This window comes from Cryptomeria japonica, chromosome 9, assembly GCF_030272615.1.
Source record: "Cryptomeria japonica chromosome 9, Sugi_1.0, whole genome shotgun sequence".
NCBI classification, from domain to species: Eukaryota; Viridiplantae; Streptophyta; class Pinopsida; order Cupressales; family Cupressaceae; genus Cryptomeria; species Cryptomeria japonica.
In genome coordinates, this window is record NC_081413.1 from 474,275,765 (window position 1) to 474,296,839 (window position 21,075).

General features: G+C 35.5%; 1 protein-coding gene across 2 annotated transcripts in view; it reads left to right on the plus strand.

Moving 5' to 3' along the window:
• Positions 1 to 1,239: 1,239 nt before the first annotated feature.
• Positions 1,240 to 21,075, plus strand: part of LOC131075961 (sec14 cytosolic factor) — a 66,096-nt gene continuing 46,260 nt past the window's right edge. The window contains exons 1-4 of one of the 2 annotated variants that reach the window (XM_058012958.2): positions 1,240 to 1,882; positions 5,198 to 5,456; positions 5,626 to 5,662; positions 5,791 to 5,896. In XM_058012958.2, the coding sequence (XP_057868941.2) occupies positions 1,763 to 1,882; positions 5,198 to 5,456; positions 5,626 to 5,662; positions 5,791 to 5,896 (522 nt within the window). In that variant the 5' untranslated portion in view covers positions 1,240 to 1,762. The remainder of the gene's footprint in view (positions 1,883 to 5,197; positions 5,457 to 5,625; positions 5,663 to 5,790; positions 5,897 to 21,075) is intronic. The other variant, XM_058012957.2, reaches the window with a different exon arrangement.

A 21,075-nucleotide genomic window follows, 5' to 3' on the forward strand; every position in this document is an offset into this window, starting at 1 on the left:
ATTAACCATTATCTAAAAAATAATGTAATTTATTACATGACTTGCTTGAATCTATATTAGGTAAAAAATATCCATGATTCAATTCTAAGAAACATGACGATCTAATGTGTGAGATGGATTTATACCATACAACAATGATTGGACAATTAGATTAATGATGTTGAATAATATAAAAGACAACACTCACCAATATACAAATCAAAGTGCGCCCTTGTGATATTTTCTCTTGCATATCAATTAACTAAATGCCAAATGCCCTTCAATCACATGACACATAACACATTGCAAGTGGATTGAGTTGGCTATTAGTAGTTAGTAAAAAGGGATACAAAAGCTAGAGTGAATTTGAACTTACTTTTTGGGGTCATTGCCAAATATTAGGGAATTTGAACTAAGCCAGTCCAAGTGATGCAAAAATGAACAATGAGAATAAAGTGAGAATTTTGACGTTAGAAATGAATGTATAGAAATACGTGCAAATGAAAGTGATTATAACAGACAACTGATGAAAATAAAGATGAAACAAATGAAGATAAGCTACATATAACACTTAGTGATATATTCAAAACACTCCATCAAATAAACACTAAACTTGTCCAAGCGGTTGAGCTTAATTGGTTAAAATGTTGGGTTTCCATTGTGGAGGCCCAAGTCCAATTCCCCATAGGGACATCCAAAATGGAGTTCTAAGTTGTGACTCTTGGTCTTCCATAAGAGGTTGTTTCCAAATATAAGTGGATTTCTAAGTAGTGACTCTTTGTCTTCCATAAGTGATTTTTAATGTGTTTGCTATTAAGGAACTTGTATTGATGTAATGTTGATGATCATATGAACAAGATATTGTAATCGACATTCAATTAAAAGAAACTAAACCAAATAAAAAAGATATAATTTCACTATTACAAATATTTACTAACTATTTAGACAATATAAAAAAGTTTTTTCATGAATTTCTCACCCAATAAAATAAAAAATCAACAAATTAACAACTTCTAATTAAAAAAACGAAAAAATAAAAATAAAATATCTAATCTAACTCGGCAATCTTTTCATCATTTTGTAGACTAGGTCTAACTTCCTAGACATTAAAAAGTCTTCTATTTTATTATATTATTTCTACTTATAATTCAAAGAAAAGGAATTACTTATCTTTTGGAATACATATTCATCAGATTCAACAAATCTTGAAATGCAATTCCAACTACTAACTGACAACATATTCAAACCTATTAAATTCACAATGTAGACTTTCCAAAAATTATGGACAGAAAAGTAACCAAATTCTTTCTGCAAGAAAAATTGGAAACTGAAAATTAAATGAAAGCTTTTAATGCAGTTCAGAAAACCGGACAATCTATAAAATAAACCCAGATTTTTCCTTTTTTTTAAACATTTACCACAAACCTCCAATTATGGAAGAATATCCGAAACAAAATCCGTCGCAGAGGACCTGGGCATTCGCTAATAAAAAATTTGAAAAATCGCCCACGACTAACAAGTACAGAAGGCGCAAGGCATAAAGATCTAGAAAGAAACAAATATGATCTTTAGATGCCATTCGTCTTTGACTGTTGACAAAATATAGAAGTCTGTCTCGTGCTGCATGCTTTCGTAATTTAATTACGAAATTACGAAAATCGTAATTTAATTACGAAAACCCAGTACTAACTGATAGAAATTCTGACACCCCATGACGCATTTATTTGCGCTTGAGCTCCATTACGATCTTCGACTTCAGGCTTGAGCTTCTATTTTCAAGAAAATGGAGTTTCACAGCGCTTCAAGGCAGAATGGGACGAATGTGGACTACATTTCTGATGCAGATCGAGTTAAGATAGTGTCCATGAGACACGTTATTGAAAAAGAGGACCCCGCCTCTAAGGTACCTCCTGGACATACAAATCATTTTAGTTAATAAAGTTTGTGGTCTTAAAATGTAATGCTCCAATTTTGCAAGGAAGGATATAGTTTTATTCTGTAGCATAATCTTTGGATATAGTTTTATTCTGTAGTACAATCTTTTGAATTCTATGGAACTGGTTTAAAAATAGGAAGAGCCCTTGCTTTGGATGAATTCCATTCGCCCACTTAAACTGTAAAACAGTGAATAATTACAATGTGATTCTAAGCAGAGGATTCCCAAATTTTCAGTGTAGAAAGAATTGCTTGCTGTTTTTGGAATGTGGGTATCATTTTTCTTTTCAATTACAGCTTACTTTTAATCTCTCATTAATTTTTTTTTGGAGGGATAATTTAAAAGATAAATTGGGTATCATGTTTCTTTTCAATTACAGCTTGCTTTTAATCTCTCATTATATTTTTTTTGGAGGGATTATTTAAAAGATAAATTTAGAGGGAAGAGAGAGAATAAAATTTGGAGGTAAGAGTAATCTTGTAGGAATGTGGCAAGAAAGTAAAATAGTGGTTGCAGGATTCGAGCTCCTTTTCTGTCCAGGGCTGGAATATTCATTCGTAAAGATTGTCAACTTCTGTTTTCTAGAAGAAGATTTTAATTTTTCCATAGGTATTGAAGAAATATGTATAAGGCCACTTTTATTTTAAGAATATAAGCAGTTGACCAAAGTACTTTTTTAAATTGTGGGGCAAAGATTATTTAGGGAGAGCATTTCCATGGATGAAGGGAGATTGCTGCAGTAACTAGACAACATTTTAGGATTTCTTATTAGCAAATGGTAGCAGCAGGGTCCTCTGTAGCCACTTAGCTATTTTTTAAGCTGTTCTAAATTTGTAGGAGATTTGTTTAGAGCCAGACGTCCCATCATTGTAATTAAGAGACTATAAGCTTTTTAAATTTTTTTAAATTACCAAAATTTGGAGGCTAAAAAGAAATATACAAAATGAGGGAAGATTATATTTACATCCATGTAGCAGATTTGAGGTTAAGCAATTGCTTGATAAATTCAGCCCTCATTTTATCTACGTCTGAAGTTTCAAATTCTGATCTATAACGCTCCACTATTTTAGGATAAGATTTCAAATTACACTTCGTTAATTAAAAAACTATATCAGACCCCCTGCACCTTAAACAATTAAGCAGTAAGCAATGCATGGGACTATGCTATACCACCGGAATTCATTGTTTTTAATTTAGTTTTTTTTAAACCTTGAAAATACCGTAGCAAAGCAGAAAATTGTATGAGTCATGCCACCATTGCCGTGCAAATTCCTCTTAGAATTTCGTTGTAGTAACAGCACAGAAAGTTTTGGTTTGCCCGTCCATAGGGCCACATTGTTAGAGAACTTTAAACACAGAGAAAGGTGCAAGGGCAATTTTGTGAACCTTGTTACATTTTTCATTTTGGGGAAATAACTGAGAACGTGGTCCCATGGATTGGCAACGACTCCCACTTTTTTTCGTTTGAAAATTGTATGATCTCATAAAGCCTCTTTGTCCTCTATTGTTTAATTTATCACGCCACACCGCTTAAATGGCTTCATGTCCAAAAGTCAACTGCTGTAGGAAACCTGGATTCTGTAATAACTAATAAGGGGTTTTAAATTTGGAGAAGGGCCCATAAAAACGTCTCAGCTTCACACAAATTAGGGAACTCAAGTTATCTAGATAGGAAACTTATATTTCTTTCACTGAGCGAGATGATGATACTCACAGCACATGGAGGAGATACAAAATGCCCCTTGTCACTATTGGTAGTCCAAATGGATGTTATTTGATACTTGTGCTATAGCTATACATGTAGGGTTGTCAAGTATAATGGGCTTTCAATATTATCTATGCAAGACAAAATCAAATGCACAGTGCCTTTGACCCTTCAAGCTATAGAAATGAATCTGTAATTTATCCATCTGCAGCCTACATGGATTTAGTGGTTTACTTCTCCACCTTCTATATAGGAGGTGAATATCATTGCAAGGATACGTGAAGAGTAGTTTATTTTTTTTGGATCTCTTGAAGATATAGCATGGAGTGGCTTCTTTTTAAGAAGTATTGTATGGTGTTACCCTACCTCAAGTGTTGATTCGATTTTTGCATTATCATATTATATTATATAAATACAATATTATATTTTTATAATATATGCATACATGTATATGTATGTATGACATATACATACATATATATAAATTTATACATACATACATCCATATATGTATGTATAATGTATGGATGGACACACCTGCATTGAACCCAGGGAAAAAATCCACTGTATTGTGAATCCAAACTTCAAATCTGTACCCGAACCAGCAACCCGACAATAAAAAAGTGCATTCTTCAATTATTGCCATATAGAATGCTGGAATGCAATTCTCAAGTATTTCATTATTATAGTGAACCCAAGCTTTGAATCCAAGCCTGAACTGGCAACTTAGCAATAAAAAAACATTGTTCAATTCTTGCCATTTAGTTTGTTGGAATACAAATCATCAAGTATTTGATGAATATAGAAAATGAAATGCTTATGAGACATCAATTTTATATTCACATTAGGGAAATTACAGCGGTGGATACTCTCTAGATATTAACTAATTCTTCCTAGTGTTAGGAACATTTGAAGATTGATTCCCAGTCTACAAGAAGTAAAAAGGTTTTAACAGTCTGACTCTGAATGCAGCAACTAATGCTCTGAAAAGGCAATATGACTTCCATGAGGTGACTACACTCTGAGGGTTTGCATAAAGCCTTAGGGTAAAAATAGTATGTTTTGGGACTGAAGATCCAACATATTTTGACTGTATGACACTGTTCTTAAAACTTTATTGCAGTCCCATCTTACCATTAGGATAGAGACATGTCACAGATGCAAGGATGTGTAAAACTACCTTAAATGGTCTTGTATAGATCAAATGCTATAATAACATGGTGGATTTGTTCGAAATCTCTGAAGCATTTTTTTTCAAAACCATTGAAACTATAGATATAAATAACATCTTCCTTACCCATAACTTTTTTGATTGGCTTACTGCTGGTTTTCTTTATTAAGTTTTTACCATGGTTTCATCATCAATACTAAGATTATCTTCTTTGCCATTTAATGTTTTGACTACATTTTCCTGTTTCATATGAAAATTGTCAGTCTTATGTGGGTTTTGTGTTTTTCTCTTACATCCAAATGTGCTTTCGCTTTCTAGTTTTATGAATGCAAATTTTATTATTATACTTTTACACATTTGTCTCAAGAATCACCTGTATCTCTCATACTTGTTAGTTTTCATGCAGGTTGCAGATGATGCTACACTTCGGCGGTTCTTATATGCTCGGGAATCCAATGTACAAAATGCTTCTGAGTTATATCTCAAGTATAGCAAATGGAGACAAACTTTTGTACCCCATGGCTATATCTCAGAAACTGTGATCACAAATGAGCTTAAGAAGAACTTGGCCTGTATGCAAGGTTTTGACAAAGAAGGAAGGCCAATAGCAGTTGTTATTTTAAATAGGCATAAACCCTGCTACAATGCTCTAGAAGAGTTAAAACGTAGGTCACATTTTCAAATGCTGCTAATGGTGTTTAGTTATAATCTTAAGATTTCATATATTTAGTTAAAACACATTCAAGTAGGATTTATCCTGTGATCTGTAATTCTGTAGTCATTTGATCTTTTTCAGTTCCACATTATCTTAATTTCTTGATAATCTTTGTGCAGGTTACTTTGTATATAGTTTCGATAAAATGTCTTCTAGGTATTCTTGTATTTAAAAAACTTATTTGATTTTGTTTGTTCCTTAGTTGTAAACTTGAAGAATCTCCATGCATTTTATTTTTTCATTTAACTTTTAAAACGATATTTGTATTTGTGCAATGACTACAGTACATCAAGAGAACAAGAAAAGTTTGCCATCATAGCGGATCTTGAAGGATGGTCATACAAACATGTGGACATTCGTGGATACCTTGCAATCCTTGAAATCTTGCAGGTTGTATCATCTGTAATATTTTGCAATATAAAAAATTAAATTTATTTTCACTCATTTGTGCCTGTAGTTTTTTATGCTATTTAAAAGTTAAAACATAATGTGTGAGGCTTTTAAGCTAAATCTATATATTTGGTATCTATATTGGTTGTTAACAATGTACCAACATTGCTTGGTTTCTGCTTTCAAATTCAATTTTTTTATATTATTTAATTAACAACGGTCTAGTGGTAAACTGTAATATCCCCCTTGATTTTTTTTAATTATTTTAGTTTACAATCAACACAAACACCCGTTAGGGTTAGAAAATGAAATCCCAATATTGCTGAAAGTAACCCTTTACACCTTTTGATCATTGAGAGCCCAATTTGGGAGGGTGAGAGCATACAATGTTGAGGGGATGGTTAGATGCAAGAAACTGAAATTGATTACAATCCTTGGGCGGCAAGCCAGCCCCTTCCACTTTTTAGCGGGATAATGAGAATACGGAAAGATCGCTTGGCGGTAAACCAGCCAAGGACAAGCCAAGAAACTGAAGAAGCAATCACTCAACCGCTTATCTAGCGGGAGGACTAGACATGAAATTACAATCAACTCTACCGCTTATGCAGTAGGACAGTATCACGATATTCAAAATAAGTGGCAAAGCCAGCCTCTTCCACTTATGCAGTGGGATTAAGAGCAATAATCCAATTAGATAGCTGTTAGTACTTCTAACCAACTTTACAATACACAATATGGATTACAATTTAAGGGAAATCACTATTCCAAAGATAGGCGGCAAGACCAGCCTCTTCCACTTATGCAGTGGGACAAGAAAGAACAATAGAAACTGCTGTTAGTACTACTACCAACATTACAATATGAATCATAGCATATAAGAGTGATGAACCAAGTGCAATAACATGACCAACAATCACAAATGAAACCAAGTCCTTTCTCTTCACACCAATGAACTCACACACCCCAAAACCAACTCCAAACACCAAAAACTCCAATTCTGATATACTCCCAGCACGCTGAAAACACACAGACCAGCAACACCAAATCCCTCTAAAACACTCACAACTCGCTCAATTCTTAACCAAATGACATGAAACTGAAAGCATAAGATCACTAGGAGGTAGTTAATCAATCCCAAGACAACAAAACATGGCAAACTGACCCCGATAATTTATGCACGCATCCCAAAGCACTCAGCCACATGGTACGACTAGCTAGGGTACGATTTTGCAAAAATAAATTCCAAAACACCATTTATGACACTACAAACTCACAAAATGAATCACCCAAACCAAAAAGAGAGATAGAAGAAATACCCAGAATGAGGAGAATGACATATTGAGACCTGCGACCAATAATCTACTTCAGCACACTCTGCGACCAGCAACAAGAACACTTTGAAACCACACAAATCTTCACCAACGTTGAGCCCAATCTGCTCCTTTGGATGAGAAATAGTCATACATTCAGCTAGGTGCTATCGTTCAAGCACAAAACTGAGGCACTAGGAGGTATGCATCCCTCGAAGTAAGAGTCTGATGTCATTTCGACAACCTTTATGTTATCATAACAAGATTGGATACCAAATGAGAGCCCGAGGCCTATATTTATAACTTTTTGCCAACCAAATTCAAATTCAAATGCTCTCAAAATGCGCCCAAACCAAATGCCATTCCATTTCATCCACATTTGGTGTTGCATTCATTTCATTTCCTTGCACAAGTTTGCCCAACTCACATTCACCCAAACTCGCCCTTTTTAATAAATATAAGTGTTATAAAATAAAGTGTAAAGTGGGCGCCCAACTATGATTTCCAAATAAAAAATATTACTAAGGCAATATACTTAGAAAATTGCCCCATTTGCCTTGAGTTATAATTTAATTAATAACACCATGACGACCCCCTTGAAGTCATGCAAATTTCGCCCAAATAGACTTAGGATAAAATTAATATTTTCTCCCCTCCTAAGTCATCCATCCATAAAATAATCAAATATTAATACCTCATGCCTAAGATATTAATATATTAAAAATACCTTCTCCTCAAATACTGATTATTGCCAAATTGAGCCGGATACTGAAGTGCTGGAAATCACCAAAATTGAACTGAATTGAAGCTCTGAACTGAATTGCTAAAAATAGTCATCTGAGTCAATACAGGATCCTGCCAAAATAATACTGCCAGAAATAGCCATTGAGCTGAGTTGCAGAATCCCTGCCAAAAACAGCACTGCCAAAAATAGTACTTACTATAAATAACATACTGCTAAAAATAGTAAATGTTTCCAAAGTGATTTTTACCACATTCTGTGCAACTGCCAAATTTACTAAAAATAGTAAGTCTCGAAAAAGGTCCTCAGATTGGTTTGCATGTTATACCATCGCAGAGCTCTCAAAAAACCCAGAAAAACCCAAAGAACTCAACCGCTTCTGCCTCTATTTACTAAAAATAGTAAGTTGGTCAAACTCCATAACTTGCTATGCATGTACCCTCATTGAGAAGCTTTTTGAAAACCCAGAAGAAATCCAGATTCCAAACTGACAAATTCCAACATGTAAGCCTTCGAAACTGCAGAAACATCCTCCCAGAGGTAGGATACCCTAATTTCTGCTTCCAACTAGCCTACGGGTCTCCGAAATATGCTAACGGTCCCCAAAACAAACTAGAGCGGAAAAGGGGACATTACATGAACCAGTGAAAGTTTCCAATGAATGGCCCAGGTTCAAATGTCTACCTTGAGTTTGACCCTTTCTGGATAGAAAAAATGATTCATTGAACCACAAAGAATATCGTTTGTCCATCCATAGTTTGAGAATATCTTGAATCAATACCAATTTTATGAAGGCATATATGGGCATGAATGAATATCTTGAATGCATCCATGGGCATTGTTGTCAGAAGAAGGCAATACGGAAAAATGGGCAAATTGGACTGTTTGTGCATGCTTATTTATTAATGAAGGAGGAAGTTATATCTGTTGTAACTTATATCATGTAATTTAATTATGGTATTAGACATAATTAATATATAAGACATTTCAACATTATAAGCATATCTCTTGTCATTCGTTAGTTTTTGTCTTATACCCCTTAATGACTAATTAGAGACAATTCAAGCTTGTCTTGAACTTTTACAAATTTGTCAGGCCCAAGTGGTTTAGTAACTATATTAAGCAGCTATCAAATGCATTGATGATGAACTTCAATATTTTTTGTCCCAATTTCAAAACACTTATATTATTGCAGGATAGAGGAATCGGTGTGATTTCAAGTCATAGAATAGCTGTTGTAACCATATTGCTTCAGAAGCTGCACTCTACTTCAGTGGAAAATGACTATGCTGGAGTTTGCCTGGCTATGAATCGTTCATGAATTCATAGCCAGCAGTGGATCTCCTTGTGTCAACAAAACTGGCCCAATCAGATTTTGTCCCGATAGCCTAAACTCTGAAGACTTAAGTTATAATACACGATACCAAAGTCTAGAGTACCTTTACAGATTGGAGGACTTGTTTTGCTACTTGTTAGTGGACTTGTTGTTGTCACAGGAACCAAAAAACATGGTTGACAACAAAACACAAACATGATAAAATTGATTAAAGTGACATCAAACTACCCATCAATGCCCGAATGCTGATTCACTAACTGATGGTGAATTTTATTGGGCAGAAAATCTTAGCTCAACATTAATAGACGTAGATGAGGGATTAGTATTTGCCATCTTGAACTTTTCCAGAAGCAAAGATTATATTATCAAGTTGCCAAAACTCTACATCTAAGTAATTGTCTAGGAGGCCAAATCTATCATGCCAGAAGCTGATTATAAATCTGATTTCACTTTATGGATAGCATTGGCCCTAGCAGTAGTGATGGAGAATCATCACTAAGACAATGAGAATCATAATATCATCAGCATTGCTTTAACATAGAAATTTCAATCAGAGAAATTTCTGATTTCAGAATCTTGAACTGCTGATCGATTTTAATGTACACTGTGGAGCTTGATTAAGTTCATAGAATAAATTCACCAACTAGCACATCTGATGTTCTTTCCCATCATTTGAAACCCTTCAAGTTGTACTGTATAAACCTTTTCATCTAGATCTCCATACAAGAAAGTACTCTTCACATCTTTGTCTGATACACTTTTAATCCAAATTGTGCTGCAATGGAGAGAACTAATCAAAAGAGATCAATTTGACAGCAGGAGGAAGGTCCTCACTGTGAATTCCTCATTGTTGCAAATAGTATTTGGCAACAAGATGGGCCATGTTTTTATCTGAAGTATCACTTGCCTTGCATTTCACCTTATATGCCCGTTTGCATTTAATGGGCTATATATTTGGAGGCAACTCAGCCATTACCCAGGTACGATTCTTCATTAATGCATCATACTCAACCTTCATGGATGCTTTTCACTCCAATCTGCCTTTTGCTTCAAATAAAGTGGTTGGTTCACCTAAAATTAGGCCAATGAGAGCGAAATTCACATCCTCCTCAAAACCAACAAGTTGGTTTCCCAACCTTCTAAGATGTGCATTTGGTTGGAAAAGTTCATCTTCTTACAATGTGGTGTAATCCCACTTATGTCTCCAACACTTAATGCAATACTGCCCAAAACTAAATGCACTTAGTGTCATTAGATTAGGATCCAACAAAGAAACAAGTTCAAACAACAATAGGACTGGTATCAATGATCAACAACTGATTTGAGTGGTTTGGATCAAGATGGTTCTAAAGCTGAGCACATGTTTGAGCAGTGTTTTAGAATAATTGTTAGCTACTTTCAGCAATATATTGATTTTCAGAATGAATATATGGTGAGTTCATGAGTGGAGGAAAGTTCTATGGGATTTCTTGTTGATGGTTTGAAATGTTGCTACAATGTTTGTGGAATTATAATATTTTCATCACTTGTAGGGGAGTTCTTTTAGTACTAAAGTATTGAAAGGGATGTGTTGTTGCTGAAGATCGATTAAGATGCCAAAGTGACTTCAGTTGTTGCTGAAGTTTGTCCATGTTGCCAAGGTGTTGTAGGTAGGCATATGATGCTATTGAAACACAAAAGTTATTGCTGAAGTATGCATGTCACTACCAAAGTGCACAATTGGCGGGAAAATAGGCATTTTGGTTGTTGACTGGGGAAAGGCCATATATTTTGGTTTTTTAGCATGTGTGGATTGCGTTGGATTGGCAAAACACCAAATGGTGTGGGCTGTTGGTTATTTGCAACTGTATCATTGATTTTAGGCTGTGGTTGTAGATCTGTGCTAGTTGGCAATTGATTATCTATTGATATTCCTTGCTGGTGATTGTTGAATTCTCAAGGATGGAATTTTGGGTGTTGTTCTTGGACAGTTGGATGTTGCAAATGTGCATCTTCCATTGCAACCATCTATCTTCCTTAGAGCTAAGTAGCCAAAGAGGGGATAAAGGGGGAATTTTGAGATAGTTGAGGGTTTTGGTTGGCCTAGGAAGTGACTCTCATAGCAGATTCAAATATGTAAAAAATGTGTTGTAGAGTTCTTGTTGTAGCAAGAGTAGAGAGGAGGTAGGGAATTGTGTTTATTATATTGTAACACTACAAAAGACCATTGTAATGGCATTACTACGGAAAGTAACGACAAAAAGATTTCAAGATATTTGATAATCGATATTAACAAAGGAGCGAAAGTTTACCACAATAATGACATGTGATAGACTTAAGATTTTTTGAAGTATCTTCAGTCTGTCCTTGAAAATTCTTTTCAGGCCACTTTCCCTTGCCCTTGTGCTTGGCTGCAAAAACTTGTTTCTGCACTCAGTGAATCATTGCTGTTACCGAACCACTTCTTCCATTTTTTTTGTTGCATATGTCATCGAACTATAGGTCAACATTGCTAGATGTGATGTTGAGTGTTTCTATGAAATGCTTGTAAGACTGGTAAACTTTTTCACCGTTATGACCACCATGTCTTCATCTTTCATTGTGCGATCAATAGTAGCTAACTGATCGCGAGTGTCTTTGATCTTCATCAAATGATCCTGCAAAGACACCTTCTCGTCCATCATGATCAGGAACAACATATTCTTCAAGAAGAATGCTTTTCCTTTATTTGATGTCTCGTATAGATCTCGTAGCTGTGTCCAAATCTCCATAGAGGATTTGCTTGAAGGAATATCCTGAAGCATTTCATTTATGATAGATAACTTCATGAGCATAACTGCTTCACGATTATGCTCATTGTACTTGTCTTGTGCTTTTACCGCAATTGTTGGTCGTGTGTCAATCCAGAGGATAATCCAATCAAGGCACCTATACTAAAGTGAGCATCCTTTGTTTCCAGGTATTGTAATTTTTGCTAGTGAACTTCTGGCTGCCTTCCAACGTGATGTTGGTCAATGAAGCCATCTCTCCCAAACTCAAAAAACACGAAAAACAAGAAACCCACTGATTTGAAAAGAAGACTTCGAAAAATTTTAGTAAGATATTTACAAAAACCCTAAGCAAGGTAAAATCCTCGATTTTATCAAAAAATAAAAAAAAATCTGCAATAATAATTACAATTTTTTTTTGAATGCCCATGTTTTTTAAAAACATCAAGAAAATGATTGAAAACACCACTATTTTTGGAAAAAATAGAGCAAAACCCTAGCCGTCCAAAGAACACCATTTAATGGAGAAAATCGTTCAAATCAGTTTTGGAAAGACATGATTCTGGACAAAAATCATCAAAAATCAGGTCAGAAACCCTTGATTTTATTAAAAAATAGCCAGAAAATGTCTCTAGCCTTGGCTGAAAACCCTAGTCGACATTCTGATACGAGATTGTTTATTGCCCAACTCTACCAATTACAGAAGTAAACGGAATTACAAGTACAGAGCAATTATGCGTTTACAACAGTCAATGAAATGTATGTCATTCTCATTCTTTATTATTCAATGATATGCAGTGATTGCAATATTCATATGTCAGCCTACCAGTCAGTCGCGAGTCTCCGACTATGAACCAAAGATACACTATAAAGTAGGCTGACGTTGGTTAAGATAACCAATTGTCGATAACTACTAATTGACAACCGGATAACCAATTGTCAATAACTACTAATTGACAACCGGTTGGGAACTACCGATTACAATGCATAACAAATGACTAGCAACACATAAGGAAATAAACTCTCAACCAATACAATTATATTTACTTTTAATACTTGGCTGACTACAGAGTTTTACAAACAAATCTCTTGCATGCTTGAGAAAATCATAAAAAATGTTTAGTAAATTGGTCATGTCTGCAGAAATCTGCCAAAAAACCTCGTCGCCTTTGTTGCAGGTTGTCCTAGGTCTGAAACAAGTTCAGAAAACAGCGATTTAAAAAAAAAAGTGCATCTAAAAACTTTAGTAAACCATCGTAGGCTTGAAACCCACAAAAAAACCTTGCCTAAATCTACAAAAGAATGTGTGTGATTTAGCTGTAAATATACACGATTTTATTGAGAATAAACCCACAATTTTTTTTAGAAAAAATTCACGAACTTTAGATAAACATGCATGATTTGTTGTAGAAATGAATGATACAATTTCGAGCAAAACACTACGTGATTTCAACTAAAAAGCCCTTGATCTTAATTCAAAAAATAAATTAAAAAATGTCTAAAAACCCTCTGAAATTTTTCAAGTAAAAAAACCCACGATTTAAAAAAAAAATGAGCCAAAAAATTGCCCATGAATTTATAAAAAAATCGCCAAAACTTCAGACCGAAAACCCATGAAATGTTTTGCCAAAACTTCAAGAAAGAACTCCGAGGTTTATACTTCCTTGGTAGATCCATATGGCAACCTGCAATTTCATATGAGCCCTTTTGATAAATTCTCCATCATTGATCTTGAGGTTCCATCAAAACCAAAGCTTCCTTCTTGTGGTTTAATACCATATTACGAAAAGTAATGACAAAGAATGATTGTCAAGATATTTGGTATTCGATATTAAACAAGGAACGAAAGTCTCCTTAAATAAGAGTTACAAAAAATCTTGAGACAACTAAGAGAACAAAGAATATTCCTTAAGTCTATCCTAACCATAGAAGCAAAAATCTCCTAAAAATTCCAATTATACCTGATTTTTGAGAATCAATCCTACTGATGATTTCCTCCCCCCCAAAAATTGTTGATTGCAATTTTCAATAATTTTTGAGTTTAAATCACCTAAAAATCACATTTAAATTGTGTCTAAAACCTTAATCAATCTCCTGCCAACCCGTGAAACCCTCAAAAGCTAGGAAATGGCAAAATTTAATAAATAATGCAGTGATGGGATATTTTTAGGGCACAACTACAAACAAGAGTTCACCAAGATGTGCATAGAAGGTGCAACTAGTTGCAAACTTGCAAGGAGTCGGGAGGTAGTGCATTTGAGTCAAAGGTAGGCAATATTTTGTTGTAACACTACTACAAATACATTCTATAACTAAATGCCATATAAATAGTATTTACAGTTACACAATTCAACCAGGGCATACAAATAGATGAATAATTTGTTAAATAAAATTTTCAATATGCACATCACGGGGATCTTTCAATTTAAATTAACAAGATGAAAAATGTTAAATCTATTTTATTTTGGTGGGGCTTCCTGTTGATGTTACAGTAGCTATGGTCGGATTCCTTCAGGCCGACATAGAGAATATAAATGTATAAGTGGCCTATCGGCCTTATACATTTAAATGAGCCGACCATGAAGGAGCCATTTATATGTACTAAAAATAAAATATTTAACTAATGTTTATTAAGGGCCGACTAAACTAAGTCCACCACCTCCTTGCTTAAGACGTGTTCTTTCATTAAGGGCCGACCCTTTGTGAAAGGGTGCTACGCACATGTATATATGAGGAATGATCTCATTCATTCCACATCATCCATCGAATACAAGAGCGATACAAATAATAGCAGAGCAGATCGACATTATAAGTGCAGATCGCTATCTATTATAATTGCAGATTGAAGAGGCAGATCAACTTGGTGATAGAGTGGAATTTCTGAAATTGCAGATTGATTTGTGCTAAGGGCGAACTTCATTCTTACATTGTGTGATCTGTGTAAGGCCTTGATTTTGGCCATTGTAAAAGGCATCTTACTGCGTATATTTGAGATATAAATAAAGATACTTGTTGCTGGGTTTTTCTCCGTCAAGTTGGAAGGTTTTCCCAGGGTATATGCTGTGCAAACTTGTGTGAATTGTCTCATATCTGCATTGTTCTAAATCTGTTCATAAAAATAACATGGTAGCAGAGCGGGTTTGAGAAGATCGTGATCAGATTTCCTTATAGCAGTGAAGTTCTCTTTCATCTCTCACCTTCAAGGAGCAATACCAAAGCCTCGAAAAAAAATAAAAATAAAAATGGTGAACGGTCTCAAAGTCGAAGATCGACTTGAAGGTGCTTCAAACTTCACTTCGACTTCGTGGAAGTTTAGAGTTCTTATTGCACTTGAAGAAAATGATCTTCATCAGTTTGTAGAAGAAAAAGATTTATTTGAGCTAGAAGATCAAGCGGAGAAACTTCTATTCAAGAAGAATGCCATAAAAGCGAAGAAGATCTTGATTGACTCCGTGAAGGTCTATATGAGATCAACAACACAAGTAGGGCTCTTGCATTGAGGCAACAACTTCATCAAGTAAAGATGGCAAAAGGAGAGACAGTCATATCATTCTTCATGAAGATCTTAGAGCTGAGGGATCAACTAAGCGCCATTGGAGATCAAGTTGTGGATAAAGATCTTGTCATGTTGGCATTAAATGGCCTTCCTCATTCTTGGGAGCCATTTATTCAAAGTATCAGTGGGAGATCCAAGTTGCCCAAGTTTGATCATCTTCGTGTTGATTGCATACAAGAAGAATCTAGGTTGGCTGCAAGGGGAAATGGAAAAGGCTCTCAAAATGAAGACACTCATGTTGTAATGTCCCCATCCTAGTTAGGGACTTGGGATTGAGGAGTTAGCCTATTTTTGGACCCTTGTAGGCTAATAGAGTATGGATAAAGGGGTTAGTAATGCAGTATCTTGAGGAGTGGTCTATCTATTTGTTCTAGTTCAATGTTGAGTTCAGTTCTGGTCTTCGTTTCATCAGTTTCTGACACTTTATGAGGATTTCCTATTTTTAAGGGAAAAATTGCTAAAAATAGACATGGTCCTATTTTCATTGGCATGACGAACTGTGGCCCTAGCTTCTGACAGATTCAGTTTCCGAGCAATAATGAGAGAGATATGAATTTTTAAGTGGTTCCACAGGCAATTAATATTTTAATGAAATATTAATATAAAATTTATAAAGTGCATCACTTAAATTTATTTTTGTGAAAATTTATTATCTCCTAAGCTAGGCGTTGCTTTTAGGGTTAAGTTGGGAACCCTAAAAGCAAGTTATTATTTTTAAATCCCTAATTGCCAAAAATCACACCTTTTGGGTATTTAGGCAGCCAAGATGGAAATTAAACCTCATTCTTGATATTGAGCATTTGACATTTTCTTCTGAGCACTTGGCTATGGCGGCTAGGGCTTGGACCTGTTTTGGAGAGCGTGCATTCTTCAGAATTCAGTAGCTTTGAGATTATGAAAGATCAATCGAATTGTTGCAGCTTGGTTGGCTTCATTCAGAAGTCAAATTGAATTGAATTGGGGCAGATTTGACTTCTTACAAGGCAGATTTGTTGTAGGGTTTCTCCTATTTACTATTTTGTTGTTGATTCTTCTGTGGTTTGGAGGCTTCTTTTCCCAAACACACAGTTTGCTCATTTATTGGCACCATCTTCCACTGTTTGGGTGTCTTAGTATTTAAATAAGAGCAGATCTGAATTGTTCTAGAATAAAAATCAGAACTTTGTAAGTTGCTGATTTATTCTTTCTTTTCAATAAATTGGCTAAGGACCTACGGGTATGCTTCTAAATTCTCCAATTCATTGTTTCAGTTGATTAAATTCATGTATTATTCAATATGTGTTGCAAATTAAAGAAACCCTCTTCTGCAACTTCTATCTATTTTCTAAAAGACCATCTTAATAATTAAAAATTACAAAGATCTACAAATTACAGCAGGTTGAAGAGTTGAACCAGCAAGGGTTCATCACACATGTTCTAGCCACTCAATCTACTAAGAGGAAAATAAGAGATTGGAGAAAAGACAACTTCAATAGGAATAGAGATCAAAGATCAGATTCTGCACCTGGTTCAAAGAAGAAGAAGAAAGATCTCTCCCACATTCAGTGCTTTAGATGTGACAAGTTTGGTCACTATGCAAGAGATTGTTTAACAAGGCCAAAGCAACAAGTGGCGAACATTAATAAAGTCTCAACTCAAAAGGAAGGAGGAGACAATTCCAATGGATTCCTCTTCATATCTGCCTTATCAAGTCATGGATAGTGACACCTGGTTGATTGATAGTGGAGCTTCTTGTCACATCACAGGCTATCAAGAACATCTTTCAGACTTGGTGGAAAGAGAGACTAATCTTCAAGTGTTCATTGGAGATGATGCATGCTATTCCGTGAAAGGATTTGGTGCCACTTCTCTCCATCTAGAATCTGGCATTCCCCTTCATCTAAGTGATGTCTTGTTCGTGCCAGGAATCAAGAGGAATCTTGTATCTATTTCAGCCTTGGAGGACAAAGGTTATCAAGTAGCATTTTTCAGAAGGGAGAGTTCTTGCATGGCCAAAGAACTCCAGCATCAAGATTGCGTGTGTGATCGAGAATCGACATGAGAGTTTGTACAAGCTTTCCATTCGTCCAGTTCAAGCTCTTCTACATGACTCTTCCAGTTCCAGTGAACTATGGCATAGAAGACTTGGTCATCTACATTACATGGCTCTTCCATCATTGGAAAAGATGGTTAAAGATGGTTTCTCTAGGAAAACTTGGATTTTTTTTTGAGGACTAAAGAATCTGATGAAGTCCTAGGTAGATTTAAAGAGTTTAAGGCCCAAATAGAAAACTTGTCTGGTAAAAGAATTAAAGTTTTAAGGTCTGATAATGGAGGTGACTTTGGTAGCTTTCGTGATTTTTGTATTGAGGCAGGAATTAAGAGGGAGTTTTGTGTCCCTTACAACCCACAACAAAATGGGGTTGCAGAAAGAAAGAACAGATCCATTGTTGAAGTTGCAAAAGCCATGATCCATGCAAGACCTTCAAACATTTCTTTGGGCCGAAGCATTCAGGACAACAGTTTATGTTCAGAATAGAAGTCCTCATCGAATACTGCAGAATATGAATCTAGAAGAAGCCTTTACAGGTGTGAAGCCTGAAGTCAGTGGATCTTTGGATGTCCAGTGTATGTTCATGTACCTAAAGATAAAAGAACCAAGTTGGATCCTCTGGAAAGAAAGGGATATTTGTGGGCCACAGTGAAACTTCTAAAGCCTGCAAAATCTTCATTCCAGGTCAGAATCATATAGAGGTTAGCAGAGATGTCACCTTTGAAGAAGATGTTGCATTCAGAAAATCTAAAGGTTCATGCATGGAGATAGATGATGAAGATCAAGAGACTCCTCAAGTCATGGACATTGATCATACTCCCGAGGTTTAGAGGTAGTCTACTGAACCAGTAGACACTATTGATCCAATTGAACCCTTTGTTGGTTGAAAATTTTGTACACTTGGGGAAATATACAAAATTGTGGTTTCAACCATAGCGTGTGAGTATGATACTCTCCTAATTAAGGGAAGGCTCCCCCTATCTATCTAATACTAAAACTAAAATAGGATGGAACAACAATCTTTCTTCTTTTTTCAAGAAAGCTGATATCCTTTTCTCTCCACAAAAAAGTGATAGCAATTTAACGTAAAACAACAATAACAACTTTTGAAATGAAATGAAGTTTCCTGAAAGCACAAAGACTTCCGTCACTTTCTTCGGGACAAGACAACAATATCAAGCTCAAAGTCTTGAATATGTGAAGTCCTATCTACCCTTTTCGATGCTAATGATATCAAAAACAAATTATAGCAGCACAAAGTCTGAAATATCTTACTCCCTTCTACACAAGACAACAAGAACTAGTATGAGCTCAAAGTCTCACAGCTATTTCCTGTTATAAAATCTACTTCTAATCTCTCTCTCAAGAATAAGTGTGAGCACAAAGACTTATAACTCTTTCCAAGAGAATATTTACTCTAATTTATATTAACCTCCAATACTTGTAGCACAAAGACTGCAAATCAAATTCGATTAAGCTCTCTAAGAAACACTTGCAAGAAAGATAATATGGAACACAAACTCAAGAATGTAGCACAAAGACTCAACACTTGAGTAATCTTCTTCTATTTCTTTCAATTATTCAATTTACACATAAAAGCTCAAAGACTTCTTTGCTGCAAATTTGGCAGAGTTTTTGCTTGCTTTCCAAAAGATAAGGAAAATACAATAACCCCCTCAAGTATTTATAGGAGAGGAGTCTTGAGAAATTCTCTCAACCACCAAGACTTATTTAAAGTTACAAGTCTTATTCTAAATTGACTTGTAACTTGTCTACTTGTAATTACAAAAGTGCAAGTAATGACTTGACTTGCAATTTACAAAATGTTTTTACAAGTAAACATGTCAAAAGAGAAACTACAACTAAGAGATTACAATTCTGAAAATGCAACTAAGTGTTGAAAAACACTTAGGTTGCAACATGTGTAGACATGAATCCTTCAAACTTCTGGATGATCATTTGCAGTTCATCAACATTCGGTTCATGGGTATTCTTTGTCATGATCATGGTTTTCACAATAACATCGCTGCAACGAAGGATTGTGGCATTATTCTTCTCGAAGGAAGACTGAATTTCTTGTAAGAAGACTTGGTATGTAACCAAAGCTTGAATAGATGCAGCTGAAAATGGTTCACTCTTCCACTCATGATGAATCTTCAACTGTAGATCTGAGAGAACCCTTTCTTCTGATAATAATTCTCCATTCTGATCTATGATATTACAAGAAGCTTTCTCACAACGAGAAACAATATCTTGAAATACTTCCAGCAGTCTCATGGCATCATCAATGTCTTCAACAAGTGACTTGAGAATAAGGGCTTTGTTCTCCAAGAGTTCCTAGTATTCTAGATACACAACCCTCGAAGGAATAACGTGATGTCTAGAAGAACACTCAACTTTTGTTGAGGAATCTTGAGCCATGCTGTTAAGCTATCTTCCACCTTTTCCAAGTTATGTTTGAAAGTGTCAGAAACCTGGTTCAATTGTTCCTCGATGGTCTTCAATTTGACCATCATTTGAAAAACCTCCTTCAAGACCTATGCACATAAATTATGAAGCTGATCTACCCAAGATTCCAATGCTTGTACCTTTTGAGCAACTCTCTCAACTCCTTGAATTGATTCTCGTGGACTGGAAGAACTTGAAGGATTGCTCCCTTCACTAGCAAATTTGGTGATCTTTTGAACAGCTGCAACAAGTTACCTATTCTCCTCTTCTAGCTTCGTTTGCCACTCTTCTATTCTTTAATGTCTTGTCAAATTGACACATTAAAAACCAAAGAATGCATCCTGAACCCTCCCGTAATGCAATCTGGTAGGTCTCAAAGGCAGCTGATCATAGTACTCCCACACAGGTATAAGCGAGCAATCACCCTTGGTAGAAAGACCAGGGAAGTGTCTAAGTGATGCTGCTAGATACATAAGAGATGAGTTCATATAGAACGCCATGGGACTGCCTTATAGACATGATAAACTGGTACATCCAGGGTTCAAAAACATTAGAATGCTCTAGACCCAACATCCTACTGAGGAGAGTAATGATGTCTCCAATTTACCACTTGAAGTCACAACGGTATAACTTAGCCCATCTTGTGAAAGCGGCTCGTGGCTCATGGATCCACTTGTTAATGTGGCGTTTGCAATCCTTTTCCCTCTCAACATAGTAATCAATTGCACTATCTTTGGAAATCTCCATATACACAGGTGCTGATGGTATTCAGAAAACCTTTTCAATAGTATCCGCTTCAAGATAGATTATTGCCTCCCTTTCATCATTTTTGATAGTTCTTGTCTCTTTATCAAAATGGTGAGCACAAGCAAGAATGAACTCGGGTTCTAGTGCAGCCACCGGAAAAGAAGAAGCATGGTGAATGTAGCTGTCCAACAATCGCTGCATATTACTATGCTACGGATCCTCCACCCTTTTGATGAAATCTGACCTGTCAACATGCCCTAT